Below are 13,235 nucleotides of genomic sequence, written 5' to 3' on the forward strand. Positions count from 1 at the left end.
TCGGCTGAGTGCTGCTCCGACGCCATTTTGGGTTGCCCTCGTGTCGCGGCCGCCATTTTGTGGCCGCCCGAGGGAGCGAAAAAGTTTTCTTTGTCTCTTCACCGAATCTGCTGATTGAGGCTCCAAGCCTTAGGACTCGTGGAGCTTCCTTCCAGAGGATCCCCCTCGGGCCCGAGGGGGACTGGTAACCTCCTCCCGGCCGGGAGGAGGGCGCGGTGGGGGGCGGTTTGGTGGAGGCCGGAGTTCAGGCCTTTCAGGCCTACCTGTGGAGGGAGGCTTTCTCTGTGGCGCCTAAGGGAAGGGGCCTAAGGGTTGTCAAGGGCTTCTCCCCTTCCAGTATTTGGCTAAGTAGGGCCCAGTGGTGGGGGACCTTTGCTTGCCACTCAGTCAGTGGGGAGTTCAATCCTAGGCAGTAGTTTAGGTTGCCCCCTGCATTCTAGAATTAAGAAGTTGGATGGCTCCGAAAAAGAGGCCTGCCACTGCCCCTACGGCTCCGCCGGCTGCGCGGCCCAGGAGGGCCCTTAGGCCTTCTGCCCGGGCTCGGGCCAGTAGGGAGGTGCCTACGGGGGTGGTCCCCGAGCAAGGGGGGGTGGTTTCGTTGCCTCCTGCCCCTCAACCTGTTCTTTCTCCTGCCGTGTCTTGGGCCAGGGTGTTGGAGAGGCTCGACGAGCTCGAGCAGTGGAGAAGCGGCGCGGGCTCCGGAGGGTCCCTTGATCAAGTTCCTGCGGCGTTGGGGAGAGATCCTGCGGCGGCCCAGGCTGGGCAGATGGCTCCGGTTGGACGACAGGCCCCGGCAGGGCCGATGGCGGCTTTCCCGGGCCCTGCAACAATGGGCCACCCGTGGATGTCATCAACCCCGTACAGGGCAGGTGAGGCTGCACCACACACTACACCGCTGTCCTTTCTTCCTTCCCCCACCCCGGGTTTTCCCCCGGCGGGGGTTGGGAGCGGGTCTAGTTTTTTGGGGTCCTCCACGGGCACCTGCGGGCAGGTCTGGGCACAGCCGGTTCCTCCTTCGGGGCCGCCGGCGGCCGGCCCTGCTCCGCTGCCCGGGCCAGGTCCTACGGGGATACCTGCGGTACCCGGGGCAGGGGGGTGGGTTCCTCCGGCCCCTGCTGTCATGCCCCCGCTCCCCGTCTTGCCCTACCCCCACGGTGCGGGAGTTTTTGGTGTGGCGGCCAACTCGGTATGGGACCCGTTCGCTTGCATTAAAGCGGGGGCTATCCCGTGCGGGTTGCCGTCCACCCCTTTAGGATGCCACCTTCACCCTTCGGTGAAGGAGGCTATATGGCGGGGAGAATACGTGGATCTTTTTTCGCTTTTGAACCGAGAGGTTCCTAAGCAGGAGAAAGAGATTGTCCCGGGGGAGAAAACGAAGAAAACCAAAGTAACGAAATGCTTCAGCTCCTGGCTGTATGCCTTTCTTACTTATGGGTCTGTGGTGATTCAAAGGCAGCCGGCTATGGCCTCTGCCATGTTTAAGTATATAGATTTGATTGCCAGGGCCCACTTCGAATACAAGGGCACCATATGGCGCCATTATGATAAGGGCTTTCGTATGAGGATGGCGGTAGAGCCTAACTTGCCATGGGATATGGTGGTTCCGGACCTTTGGTTCCGGGCCACGCATATGTCTGGAAAGGAAGGGTGTGAGCGTACTGATAGTGGGCACTTCATGGAGGAGGAGCCTGGCGCGGCTTCACCGGCCAAGGCGACTCCTGGTGTGGCTGGCAAGGGGGCCTCGCCCGCTTGTCATGAGTTTGCTGCAAAAGGGGCGTGTTTTCGTCCCTTTTGTAAGTACAAGCATGCCTGTGGGAATTGTGGGGGGTCCCATGCAGCTTCAGTCTGTCCCCGCCCCAAGAAAGGGGCGGAGAAGAAGGGTGGGGGTCCAGGAAAACCTCCCCCACCAGCTGGGGGAAAAGGGGCCCAGCCCAATTAATGTGTCTGTGCTCGAGGGTTGGTTGGTCGACTACCACCCTCGCCCGAGAGCCGAGCTGCTCTTGAGGGGCTTCTCAGAGGGATTTAGGATCCCTTATGTGGGTGTTAGGAAGGCTTTCATGTCGGACAACCTCAGGTCGGTTGTCGGACATGAGGACATTGTGCGGGCTAAGATTCGAAAGGAGGTTGCTGAGGGCAGGGTCCTTGGGCCTTTCCCGGAGCCGCCCTTTTCGAATCTTAGAGTGTCCCCCCTGGGGGTGGTCCCCAAAAAGGCGAGTGGTGAATTTCGGTTGATTCACCATTTGTCTTTTCCAAAAGGGGAGTCAGTGAATGACTTCATTCCTGACGAGCTTTGTTCAGTCCGGTACGCATCCTTTGATGCGGCCGTGGCCATGGTTAGGGAGTGTGGGGTGGGAGCCCTTATGGGTAAATGCGACATTAAGTCGGCATTCCGGCTCCTCCCCATTCACCCAGGCGACTTCGAGCTTCTGGGCTTCCATTTCGAAGGTGGGTTTTATGTGGACAGGGCATTGCCTATGGACTGTTCTGTTTCCTGCTCCCTTTTTGAGAGCTTTAGTACCTTCCTGGAATGGGTGCTCAGGAGGCGTAGTGGCCTGGGTTCGGTCGTTCATTACCTTGATGATTTCTTGATGGCCGGGCCTGCGCAATCGGAGCAATGCTTTGCTTTGATGCGGGACTTCGAAGCCCTTTGTGCTCAATTGGGGGTGCCTTTAGCCCCCGAGAAGACCGAAGGCCCTGCCACCAGGATTACCTTCCTCGGTATTGAATTGGATTCAGAGGAGCAATCTTCCAGATTGCCCCTGGACAAATTGATAAAAATTAGGGCCAAGCTTGAGGCGGTCTTGGGCTGCAGGAAGGTTACTCTTCGGCAGCTCCAGGAGTTGGCCGGGATCCTTAATTTCGCCTGTCGGGTAGTGGTGCCTGGTAGGGCCTTTTCTCGCCGGTTGTATGATGCGATGAAGGGGCTACGTTTGCCCCACCATCGTACCCGCTTATGCGCTGGGGTCAAGGCTGACCTCTGCGTGTGGCGGGAGTTTTTGGACCATTTTAACGGGTTGTCTTTTTGGCGGCAGGAGCTTCTTTTGGAAGCGGAGCTGCAGCTGTATTCTGATGCCGCAGGGACTTGCGGTTTCGGGGTAGTGTTAGGTGACCAGTGGTGCTGGTCGGCATGGCCTCCGGAATGGAGTGCCTGTTCCTTGGTTAAGGACTTGACCTTTTTGGAGCTTTTCCCCTTGGTAGTGGCCTTAGAGCTCTGGGGAGAGCAGTTTAGGGACAAGACTGTGCATTTTTGGTGTGACAATCTTGCGGTTGTCCATGTTGTGAATGCCCTGTCCTCCAGGAGTGACAGGGTAATGCGGCTTGTCCGCCATTTTGTGCACAGGTCCTTGTCTCTGAACGCCTTGTTTTTGGCTAGGCACGTCCCGGGGCTAGATAACGGGGTGGCTGACGCCTTGTCCCGTGGTCAGTTGTCCAGGTTTCGGACCCTGGCCCCGTGGGCCCGAGAGTCGCCAGAGGTGTTTCCAGCCCACCTGTGGAGCCTGGGCGGGCTCCCGAGAGCTGGAGGGACGAGGCCTCCAGGGCGATCGCCTTATCTGTAGCTCCTGGCACCCTACGAGCTTACCAGCGTGCAGGTAAGGAGTTTGGGGATTTCAGGCAGGGTAGGGGTTACCCCCATAGCTGGCCTGTCCCGGTTGAGCACCTAGATGAATTCTGTGTCCTGCTGAAGGGGCGTGGCCTTTCAGTCAGGACTATCAGGTCTAGGTTAGCCGGCCTCGCCTTTCTGTCCAAGGCGGGGGGGTTTAGTGATTTTTCAAGTGATTTTCGCATCCGGAGGATGCTGGAAGGCTGGGTGCGGGAGCGACAGGGGTTCCCTTCTGACACTCGTCAGGCCCTGACGGTTCTGCAGCTGTCTTTGATTAATCAAACATTTGACAGTCTGTGTGCCTCTCTGTACGAGGCCCGTCTTTTTAGGGCAGCGACTTGTGTTATGTTTTTTGGGGCCCTCAGAGTCAGCGAGGCGATGGCCTCCTCGTTGTCTGACTTGTCGCTCCGCGCTTTCCAGCTCGCTGATCTTACCTTTAGACAGGGGGGTGTCTCCCTTTTGGTGAGACACTCCAAGACAGATCAGTTACACAGAGGGGTTAGACTTGAACTTAGCGCAGCCACCGATCAGTCTGTTTGTCCGGTGGCTGCTTTGCAGCGTTTTTGTGACTTGCGGGGGTCAGGGCGTGGGTACCTTTTTGTACACCAGGATGGCACCCCCCTGACCCGGTATCAATTCTGGGCGATAGTATCTAAGGCAATGTCTCAGATAGGCATGGATCCCGCCGGCTACGGAACGCATTCGTTCCGTATCGGCGCCGCCACTAGCGCGGCACTTTCTGGTCTCCCGGCCCAACGGATTCAGGAGATCGGCCGCTGGCGGTCAGCGGCATATTTGGGTTATGTTAGGCCCGCTGAGGATTCTGGGCAGGGTTAGGCTAGGTAACCTCTCTGTGTGTGTCCTCTTCCAGGTTCCCAGTCCAGGCAGAAACCGACGGCGCTGCTGTGTGGCCACAGCATGGTCTTTTGGGCCGGCCGCTCAGCAGCCAGAAGCGCCATCGGGACCCAGCTGTCGTTGGGACGGTGGGTCAATGTTGTTTGGATGGGCCGGAGGGGTATGCGGTGGGAGGGGCTCCTACCGACGTTGCTGGGTACTCAGCATCTCAGGGCGGTACCCGGCGCTGCTGGGCGGGCGGCTACCCAGGGTCGCGCCCAGATGGGACTGGGTGGTCGGCAACCCATAGCCGCACCCAGATGGCTGGTCTTGCACCTCGGTGGCAATGACCTGTGCCTGCTTGGCGGTCTACCGTTGATCGTCCAGGCGCGCGAAGACCTGCGGTGGCTTCGCACGGTATGGCCCACCACGCAAGTGGTGTGGTCAGAGATCCTCCCAAGGATCGTTTGGAGGGACGCCATTTCCCTTAGGGCCATACACCGGGTCAGGCGTAGGGTGAATAAGGCCGTGGGAAAAACAGTCAAAGAATTAGGTGGGGTTGTAGTGGCCCATCCCCTCATTACCGTAGATCGGCCGTGGCTTTACCGGGCCGATGGCGTTCACCTGTCAGAACAGGGGAACGCCATTTTCTTACAGGACCTGCAGCGGTCTCTGCGTGAGCTGGCGCAGATAGAGGGGGGAGTCGGGGGGCCAAGATAGAGATCTGACCCCCGCTCCGTGGCAGGTTAGGGGCGGTAATCTGGGTGGTGGTTCAGCAACTGCGCGTTCTCCCTTGGGCATCTTTGGGGATGATTGACAGGTTCTCTCCAAGCCCATGGTGGGTGCTACCTGCGCACTTGGGGGGAACCTGTCTTTGGGTCCCGCTATTGAAGTCCCAGGGTAGGGGTGAGCCGGCGGGACCCCCCTCATGCGAGTGCATGGCAGGGTCTCAGGTGAGGGAGAGGTCCCTCACCTGGACCAGCATTGACTACGCCCTTAGTTGCCCAGGAATGTTGACCTTTTACGTCATTTCCGCCCCGGAAGTGTTTGTTTGACCCTGCAGGTCCACTGTTTCCGGGTCATAGTTGAATATGTTGATTTATGCAAATTTATGCTAATTCATGCTAATTTAATTAATAAATTATGCAAATTTATTATAATAAAAATGGCCCAAGTTTAAATCCAGCTCTGGTGTCCGAGTCGTTACTCCGTCTCTTCTGCAATACAATATGTTAGTGAAAAAAGTCAAATATTAAATTAAAAACTATAAAAAAAACATTATAAAATCCACTAAGCAATTTAATCAAAACAAACATGCTTATCAATCAATTATAATTCGGCCGTGACAGATGTTAGCATTCATGACCTCCAGGGCTGCCGGCAAAGCCAGGTCTTCACAATCTTTTTAGAGGCCAGTATGATGGGAGCAGTATGGACATTGGGGGAAGTTGGTGCCATAGAGCCAGGGCAGCCACAGAGAAGGCCCTCCCCCGTGGTCCTGCCAACCTGCATTGCTTAGTTGATGGGACCTGGAGAAGGCAACCCTGTGTGATCTTATTGGTCTCTGGCAGGAGATGGTCCTGTAAATAGTCTGGTCCTATACCATGAAGGGCTTTATAGGTGATAATCTACATCTTGACTTGTAGATTAATCGGTAGCCAGTGCATCACATTGGTATTTTATGGGGGCGACTACATTCTGGACTATTGGCAGTCTGTGAACACTCAAGGGTAGCCCACTCTTCAAGAGTGCATTGCAATAATCAAGATGGGAGGTGAGGACGGCCAGAGTGACTGTGCACAAGGCCTCCTGGTCCAAATAGGGCCATAACTGGTACACAAGGTGAACCTGGACAAAGGTCACCCTGGCCGCAGCCGAGACATGGTAATCAAGGCTGAGCTGTGGATCCAGGGGGGCACCCAAGTTGTGGACTGTTGTGTATGCTAATACCTTTCCATTTGCATGCCGGCTGTGAATTGGCTAAGACTTGGCCAGCAAAATTCAAGCAACTATAAAGCCACGCCTACACAGGAAAAAAGTTTTTAAAAGGGATTGCAAGCCACTTGCAGCCGCTTTTTGTTCTTGTTATTGTATACTTGCTTTTACAATAGATTGAGGTACATTCCAGCTTAACCCCAATAAGCAGAGTTAAAGCTACAATGCGGTCCTCCATTATTCAACAATCTAACACAGACCTTGTCTGAGGGGGTCAGAGTCCCCCCCCCTCCCACCAGAACAATGGCGGGCAGATGGAATGGTCCTTGGGAGGAAATGCCTAGAGCCATTCAGTCTTGTCTGAGTTGAGCTTGAGCCCATTGGCTCCCATCCAGACCCTTATAGCTTCCAGGCAACAGCACATCACATCAATAACTTCACTGAATTGGCCTGGGGTGGAGATGTATAACTAGGTATGATCAGCATATTGATGATACCTCACCCTATGGTCTCAGATGATTTCACCCAGTGTCTTCATGTAAATGTTAAATAGTAGGGGGGAGAGGGCAGACTCCTGCGGGTCTCTTCTGGTTGCAAGAACTGGGTATGTCTAGTTTAATAAAAAAAAAAGGACTATGTGAGACATGATAGCAGTGTTCCAATATCTCAGGATTTACCACAAAAAAGAGGGAGTCAAATTATTATCCAAACCTCCTGAGAGTAGAACAAGAAGCATTAGGTAGAAACTAATCAAGGAGACAAGCAACTTAGAACTAAGGAGAAATTTCCTGACAGACAGAACAATTAATTAGTGGAACAACTTACCTTCAGAAGTTGTGAATGCTCCAGCATTGGAAGTTTTTAAGAAGGTGTTGGATAACTATTTATCTGAAGTGGTGTAGGGTTTCCTGGTTGGATTAGAAGACCTCCAACTCTGTTATTCTATTCTGTTCTGTTCCGCTCTGTTCTGTTCCATTCTCTTCCATTCCATTCTCCTCTTTCTTTCTCTACCTCTCCCTCTTTCTCTCTGTCTCTGTCTGTCTCTCTCTCACTCTCTCTCTCATACACACACAGTCTTGGCACAAAGTATATGTTGTTACATAAGTTTTCATTTCTTTCTATAATACACCTGATACTAATCAATTCAATACCTATCTCTTAACTATGTAAAGCCTAAGGGAAGGGAAGAAGGGGATTAACCTTTAAAAAGTTTACTTGGCAGTAAGGCTACTCTCTTTCAGTGGGATTTACTCTTAACACATTTGCAGGTACAGAAATAGTGCTCATATTGGAAACAGTGCATTATTCTGTATTCTTCAATAGCTAATTTAGTTAAATAAATTACACTAAATCCTCATAAATAACACCTTTTTGCATATTTTCTGAAATGATTTCTGTAGATGCTGAAAGATACAATGGTAAATCTGCAGGAAAGAAATATCAACTCACCTTCATAAATCTCAAATGCTTTTGTCAAGATGCTGCATTCTTCAGTGATTTTGTCTTCAATAATCGCCTTGCCCATTCCATAATCCCGTAATGCAGAAATTGTAAATTGCCGCATCTGTCTCCAGTTCTCACCATGAGCAAAACCAATACCTGAAGTGGAGAGGTAAAGATAATAAAAGAAATTAGAAAGGAGAGATCAACTTGAAAATTCTGCCAGGAAAATTCCACCATTATAATATATATTAATTTTTAATTTTAATTTATTTATTTTTTCATGTTGTCACATGTTGTATTAGATAGTACATATAAATATAAACATATGTTTGAAATTGTATCCTACTATAGTTCGAGTATCAAAAATGAAGGGAAATCTTGTTTAGAGGTTCTAGCAAGGGACCACCACTTTCATATACCCCTGACTGAACACTCCTTCTGTCTGGGATGTTCGTCTTCTTTCACTAAGTGTACAGCTTCAGAAGTGACGCACATGGAGCAGTTAGGGAGGAAGGGGACACCCACCTAGCCAGCCAAATCAACCCTGACAATCAATGAGGTGACAGATGACACACAGTCACATTGCCATCACATCTAACAACTAGATTGGCAAAACCCATTTATAAGTGAAAAATAGAAGAAGAAACAAATGTATTGTATTGTCGATTAATATAAATGGACTAAATTCTTCCATGAAAAAGAGAAGAACTTTTATGTAATTGCAAAAAATGAAATTAGATATAATTTGCCTACAAAAACTACATAGCAATTTTTTTAGAATACCAAAGAATTGGGAAATTATATTCCTTGTTAGCATAACAAAATGAAAGAGGGGTGGTTTAATATATTAAAGAAACAATAAATGCTAAACAAATTTATTTAGATGAAGATGGGAAGATATTATGATGGAAGTAACATTAAGTTATAAACAGGTGCTCTTGATAGCGATATATGCACCAAACAATAAATAAGAAGTATTTTATGTGAAGCTTTATGATAAAATTGCAGAATTGAATTATAAAAACATTAGTGTAATAGGAGATTTTAATGCAATCACGTATGTAAAACTTGACTATACAAGTAGTAAACTAAGCAAAAAATGGAAGGAAAATTTTACTAAAGACTTAACACCCCCCCAAAAAAAACAAACAAACCCAGTAGCATTCAAGAGAAAGAAACCCTAAGAAAAACCAGTGTACGTATTATTCAAACAGACACCAATCTTGGTCAAGAATAGATATGGTATGCAAAAATTAGAAATAGAATCAAATGCCCGGCTGGTGACTCACCTCCCCGGCCCGGATTTGCCGCAGGGCCAGGGAGACGCGGCTCCCGGCGCAGCCGCCATTTTGAAGGCCGGGATCTCGCAAGATTTCGCAAGATCCCGGCCCTGCTGGTTATTGGCCTGGCCCAATGATGTCATCGGGGGGGCATAGCCTGCCAACCCTATAAAAGGGGCTGTGCAGACTTGGGGCCTCCTTTTCACCCCTGACGACGAGCAAGCGAACACCCGGCTGGGGTTCGCTCCTGGCATCGGCCATTTTGCAAGGGCCTCATGGCATCGGCCATTTTGGGAGGCTGAAGCTTTTGGGCCTAGAGGCTTGGTTTGTGGTTGTGGGGGGGGGGGCAAAGGATTAAAGGATTCCCTCTTTGATACGGGGGAGGAATCTTCCTGGGCCTTCTCCCTTTTAAGGGGTTTTTTCCTCCGTTTTGGCCTTCGGCGGCCTGATATCGGGGGGGGGGGGTGGCCTTGCAGGCCTGGGGCCTTGCCAGGGCCTGCAGCCTCTTGGATTCAGGAGAGACAGAGGTGGTGTTTTGTGGAGCTTTCTCGCTCTGCATTTTAGGCAGGGGTGAGGGGGTTTTGGATTACTAATTTCATCTTTCAGCCAAGGGATCGTGTTTTCATCCCTTATGTAGGTTCAGACATGCGGGTGGGAACTGTGGGGGCTCCCACGCCACTAGTGCTTGCACTAGGCCCAAGGGCAATAAGGATAAGGACGGGGCCGGGCCGGCTAAGCAGCTTCCGCCCTCTGGTGGAAAAGGGCCCCAGCCCAATTATGCTAAGGGTACTGGGAGAAATGCTTAAAGAGTATCACCCTCACAGGAGTACAGCCGCGCTCCTTCAGGGTTTTACAGAGGGTTTATTTTGGGTCTTCATGTCCAGCAACCTCAAGTCGGTTGCGGGCCATGAGGACATTGTTAGGGCTAAAATTCAGAAGGAGGTGGCCAAGGGCAGGGTACTGGGCCCTTCCCCGTGCCCAACCTCGCCAGCTCTTTGGGTGTCCCCCTTGGGGGTGGTTCCCAAGAAGGCCAGTGGTGAATTTCGGTTGATTCACCACTTGTCCTTTCCAAAGGGAGAATCAGTGAATGATTTCATTCCTGATGAGCTCTGCTCAGTCCGCTATGCGTCATTTGACGCGGTGGTGGCCATGGTTAGGAAGTGTGGGGTAGGAGCCCTTATGGGTAAATGCGACATTAAGTCTGCATTCCAGCTCCTTCCCATACACCCAGATGATTTCGAGCTCCTGGGTTTCCACTTTGAAGGTGGCTATTATGTAGACAGAGCTTTGGCTATGGGCTGCTCCATATCTTGCTTTCTGTTTGAGAGCTTTTGCACCTTTTTAGAGTGGGCAGTTAGGAGGCGATCCGGTCTGGGTTCTGTCATTCATTACCTTGATGACTTCCTGCTGGCTGGGCCTGCCCATTCTGAGCAATGTTTAGCTCTGATGTCAGCTTTTGAGACCCTTTGTGCTCATTTGGGGGTCCCTTTGGCCTCTGAAAAGACCGATGGCCCCACCACCAGGATCACCTTTCTGGGTATTGAATTGGACTTGGTGGAGCAAACTTGTAGATTGCCCCCGGAAAAGCTACTCAAGATACAGGGTAAGCTTGACCAAGCATTAGCTAGCCGGAAGGTGACCCTTCGCCAGCTTCAGGAATTAGCCGGGTTACTTAATTTCGCCTGCTGGGTGGTGGCCCCCTGGCAGGGCTTTTTTCCGGTGGGTGTATTTGGCGATGAGGGGGCTCCATTTGCCCCATCATCGAACCCGCTTATGTGCTGGGGTCAGGGATGACCTGCGTGTATGGCAGGTCTTTTTGGCCCACTTTAACGGTCGGTCCTTTTGGAGGCACGAGCTTCTATTAGAAGCTGAGTTGCAATTGTGTTCGGACGCCGCGGGGACCTGCGGGTTCGGAGTTATTTGGGTGACCAGTGGTGCTATTCTATGTGGCCTCCGGAATGGAGGGCCTCTCCAGTGGTCAAGGATTTGACCTTTTTGGAGCTCTTCCCACTGAGAGTAGCTTTAGAGCTGTGGGGTGAGCAATTTAGGGACAAAACTGTGCACTTCTGGTGTGACAACCTGGCAGTAGTCCACGTTGTGAACGCCCTGTCTTCTAAGAGTGACAGGGTTATGTGGCTTGTCCGCCATTTTGTGCACAGGTCTTTGTCTCTAAATGCATTGTTTCTGGCCCGGCATGTCCCTGGGTTTGATAATGGGATCGCTGATGCCTTGTCCTGTGGTCCCGTGGTCAGTTGTCCAGGTTTCGCACGCTGGCTCTGTGGGCTCGCGCATCACCGGAAGTCTTCCCTGGCCACCTGGGGAGCCTGGGCGGGCTCAAGAGCAGTGGAAGATTGAGGCAGGCAGAGCCATGGCCCTCTCGGTAGCACCCGGCACCTTGAGGTCATATCAAAACTCAGGTAAGAAGTTTTGGGAATTTAGACAAGCTAGGGGTTACCCACACACCTGGCCCATCCCGGTTGATCACCTGATAGAGTTCTGTGTTCTGCTTAAGCAACGCGGCCTATTGGTAAGAACTATTAGGGCTAGACTGGCAGGCCTGGCTTTTCTTTCTAAGGCCAGTGGCTTTCCTGACTCCTCTTGCAACTTCCGCATTCGGAAGATGCTGGAGGGGTGGGTCAGGGAGCGACCTGCGCCCCCAGTGGACAGTAGACAGGCATTAACTGTACAGCAGCTGTCCCTCATTAACTGTGTTTGGAACAGCCTGTGCGCCTCTCTGTACAAGGCCTGCCTTTTTTAGTCGGTTGCCAGTGTGATGTTTTTTGGGGCCCTTCGGGTCAGTGGCAACCGACTGAAAAAGGCAGGCCTTGTACATTGGTGACCTGGGCGCTAGTCGTGATTGGCCTTGACCCTGCCTGGTACGGAATGCACTAGTTCCATATTGGGGCTGCCACTAGTGCAGCAGTGTCCGGGTTCCCAGGTCACAGGATCTGGGAGATTGGTCTCTGGTGGTCAGCAGCCTATTTAGGTTATGTGCGGCCTGCTGAGGTAGTAGAACAGGATTTCACACTAGGTAACCTTTCTCTGCCCTCTTCCAGATAGCCCCCGCGGGGTGAGACCGATGGCATTGCTGTGTGGCCACAGTATGGTCTTTTGGGCTGGCCACTCTGCAGCAAGATCCGCCGTGGGGACCCAGCTGTCTTTGGGCCATTGGGTCAACATCGTCTGGATGGGAAGAAGAGGCTTATGGTGGGAGGGGCTCCTCCCTCTGCTCCTGGGAGGGCGCCATAACGTGGTTGCACCCATGTGGTTGGTCTTGCACCTTGGTGGCAATGACCTGTGTGTACTTGGGGGTCTGGCATTGATTTGCCAGGCCCGCAAAGACCTGCGTGCTCTTCGCCTTGCTTGGCTAGCCACGCAAGTGATTTGGTCTGAGATCCTCCCGAGGATCGTTTGGAGGGACGCCATCTCCCTTAGGGCCATTCATAAGGTCAGGAGAAAGGTTAATAAGGCCGTGGGCAGGTTGGTTAGAGAGTTGGGTGGGGTAGTGGTTTCCCATCCCAATATCACTATTGATCAGTTGTGGCTTTACTGCGCTGACGGCGTTCACCTGTCAGAACTGGGGAACACCATCTTTTTACAGGACCTGCAGAGGTCCCTGCATGAGCTGGTGCAGGTAGAGGGGGGAGTCGGGGGGCCAAGATAGAGATCTGACCCCCACTCCGTGGCAGATTAGGGGCGGAAATTGGGTGATGTTTAGCAACTGCATGTTCTCCGTTGGGCATCTTTGGGGATGATTGGCAGACTTTCTCCAAGGGCTCATGGTGCCTTTAAATCGATCTGAGCAATTGGGGAGAACCTGCCTTTGGGTCTCGCCCATTTCTATCTCCTTTCAGGGGTTGAACGGCGAGACCTCCCACATGCATTGCATGGCTGGGATCCAGGTGAAGGCGCGGCCCCTTCACCTGGATCAGCATGGAGCTACGCCCATATGTTGCCCCGGAAGTTTTTGTGACGTCATTTGTGCCCCAGAAGTAATTTGGTTGACCCTGCGGGTCCATGTTAGGTTGAATTAAATTTATGATAATTTAATTAATAAAAATGACTCAGTTTTAAATCCAGCTCGGTGTCTGCGTCGTTACTCTGCCTCTGCTGCAATATATGACCAGATCATAATCCAGTTA

The 13,235-nt window shown here is 51.9% G+C and overlaps 1 protein-coding gene across 2 annotated transcripts in view; it reads right to left on the reverse strand.

Annotated features, from left to right (window-relative positions):
- The window catches only part of LOC139156618 (cytochrome P450 2K1-like), a 32,118-nt gene that overhangs the window by 14,238 nt on the left and 4,645 nt on the right, over positions 1 to 13,235 (reverse strand). For both annotated transcript variants that reach the window (XM_070732472.1, XM_070732471.1), the window contains one exon: positions 7,820 to 7,969. In XM_070732472.1, the coding sequence (XP_070588573.1) occupies positions 7,820 to 7,969 (150 nt within the window). The remainder of the gene's footprint in view (positions 1 to 7,819; positions 7,970 to 13,235) is intronic.

This window comes from Erythrolamprus reginae, chromosome 1 (genome assembly GCF_031021105.1).
Source record: "Erythrolamprus reginae isolate rEryReg1 chromosome 1, rEryReg1.hap1, whole genome shotgun sequence".
NCBI classification, from domain to species: domain Eukaryota; kingdom Metazoa; phylum Chordata; class Lepidosauria; order Squamata; family Dipsadidae; genus Erythrolamprus; species Erythrolamprus reginae.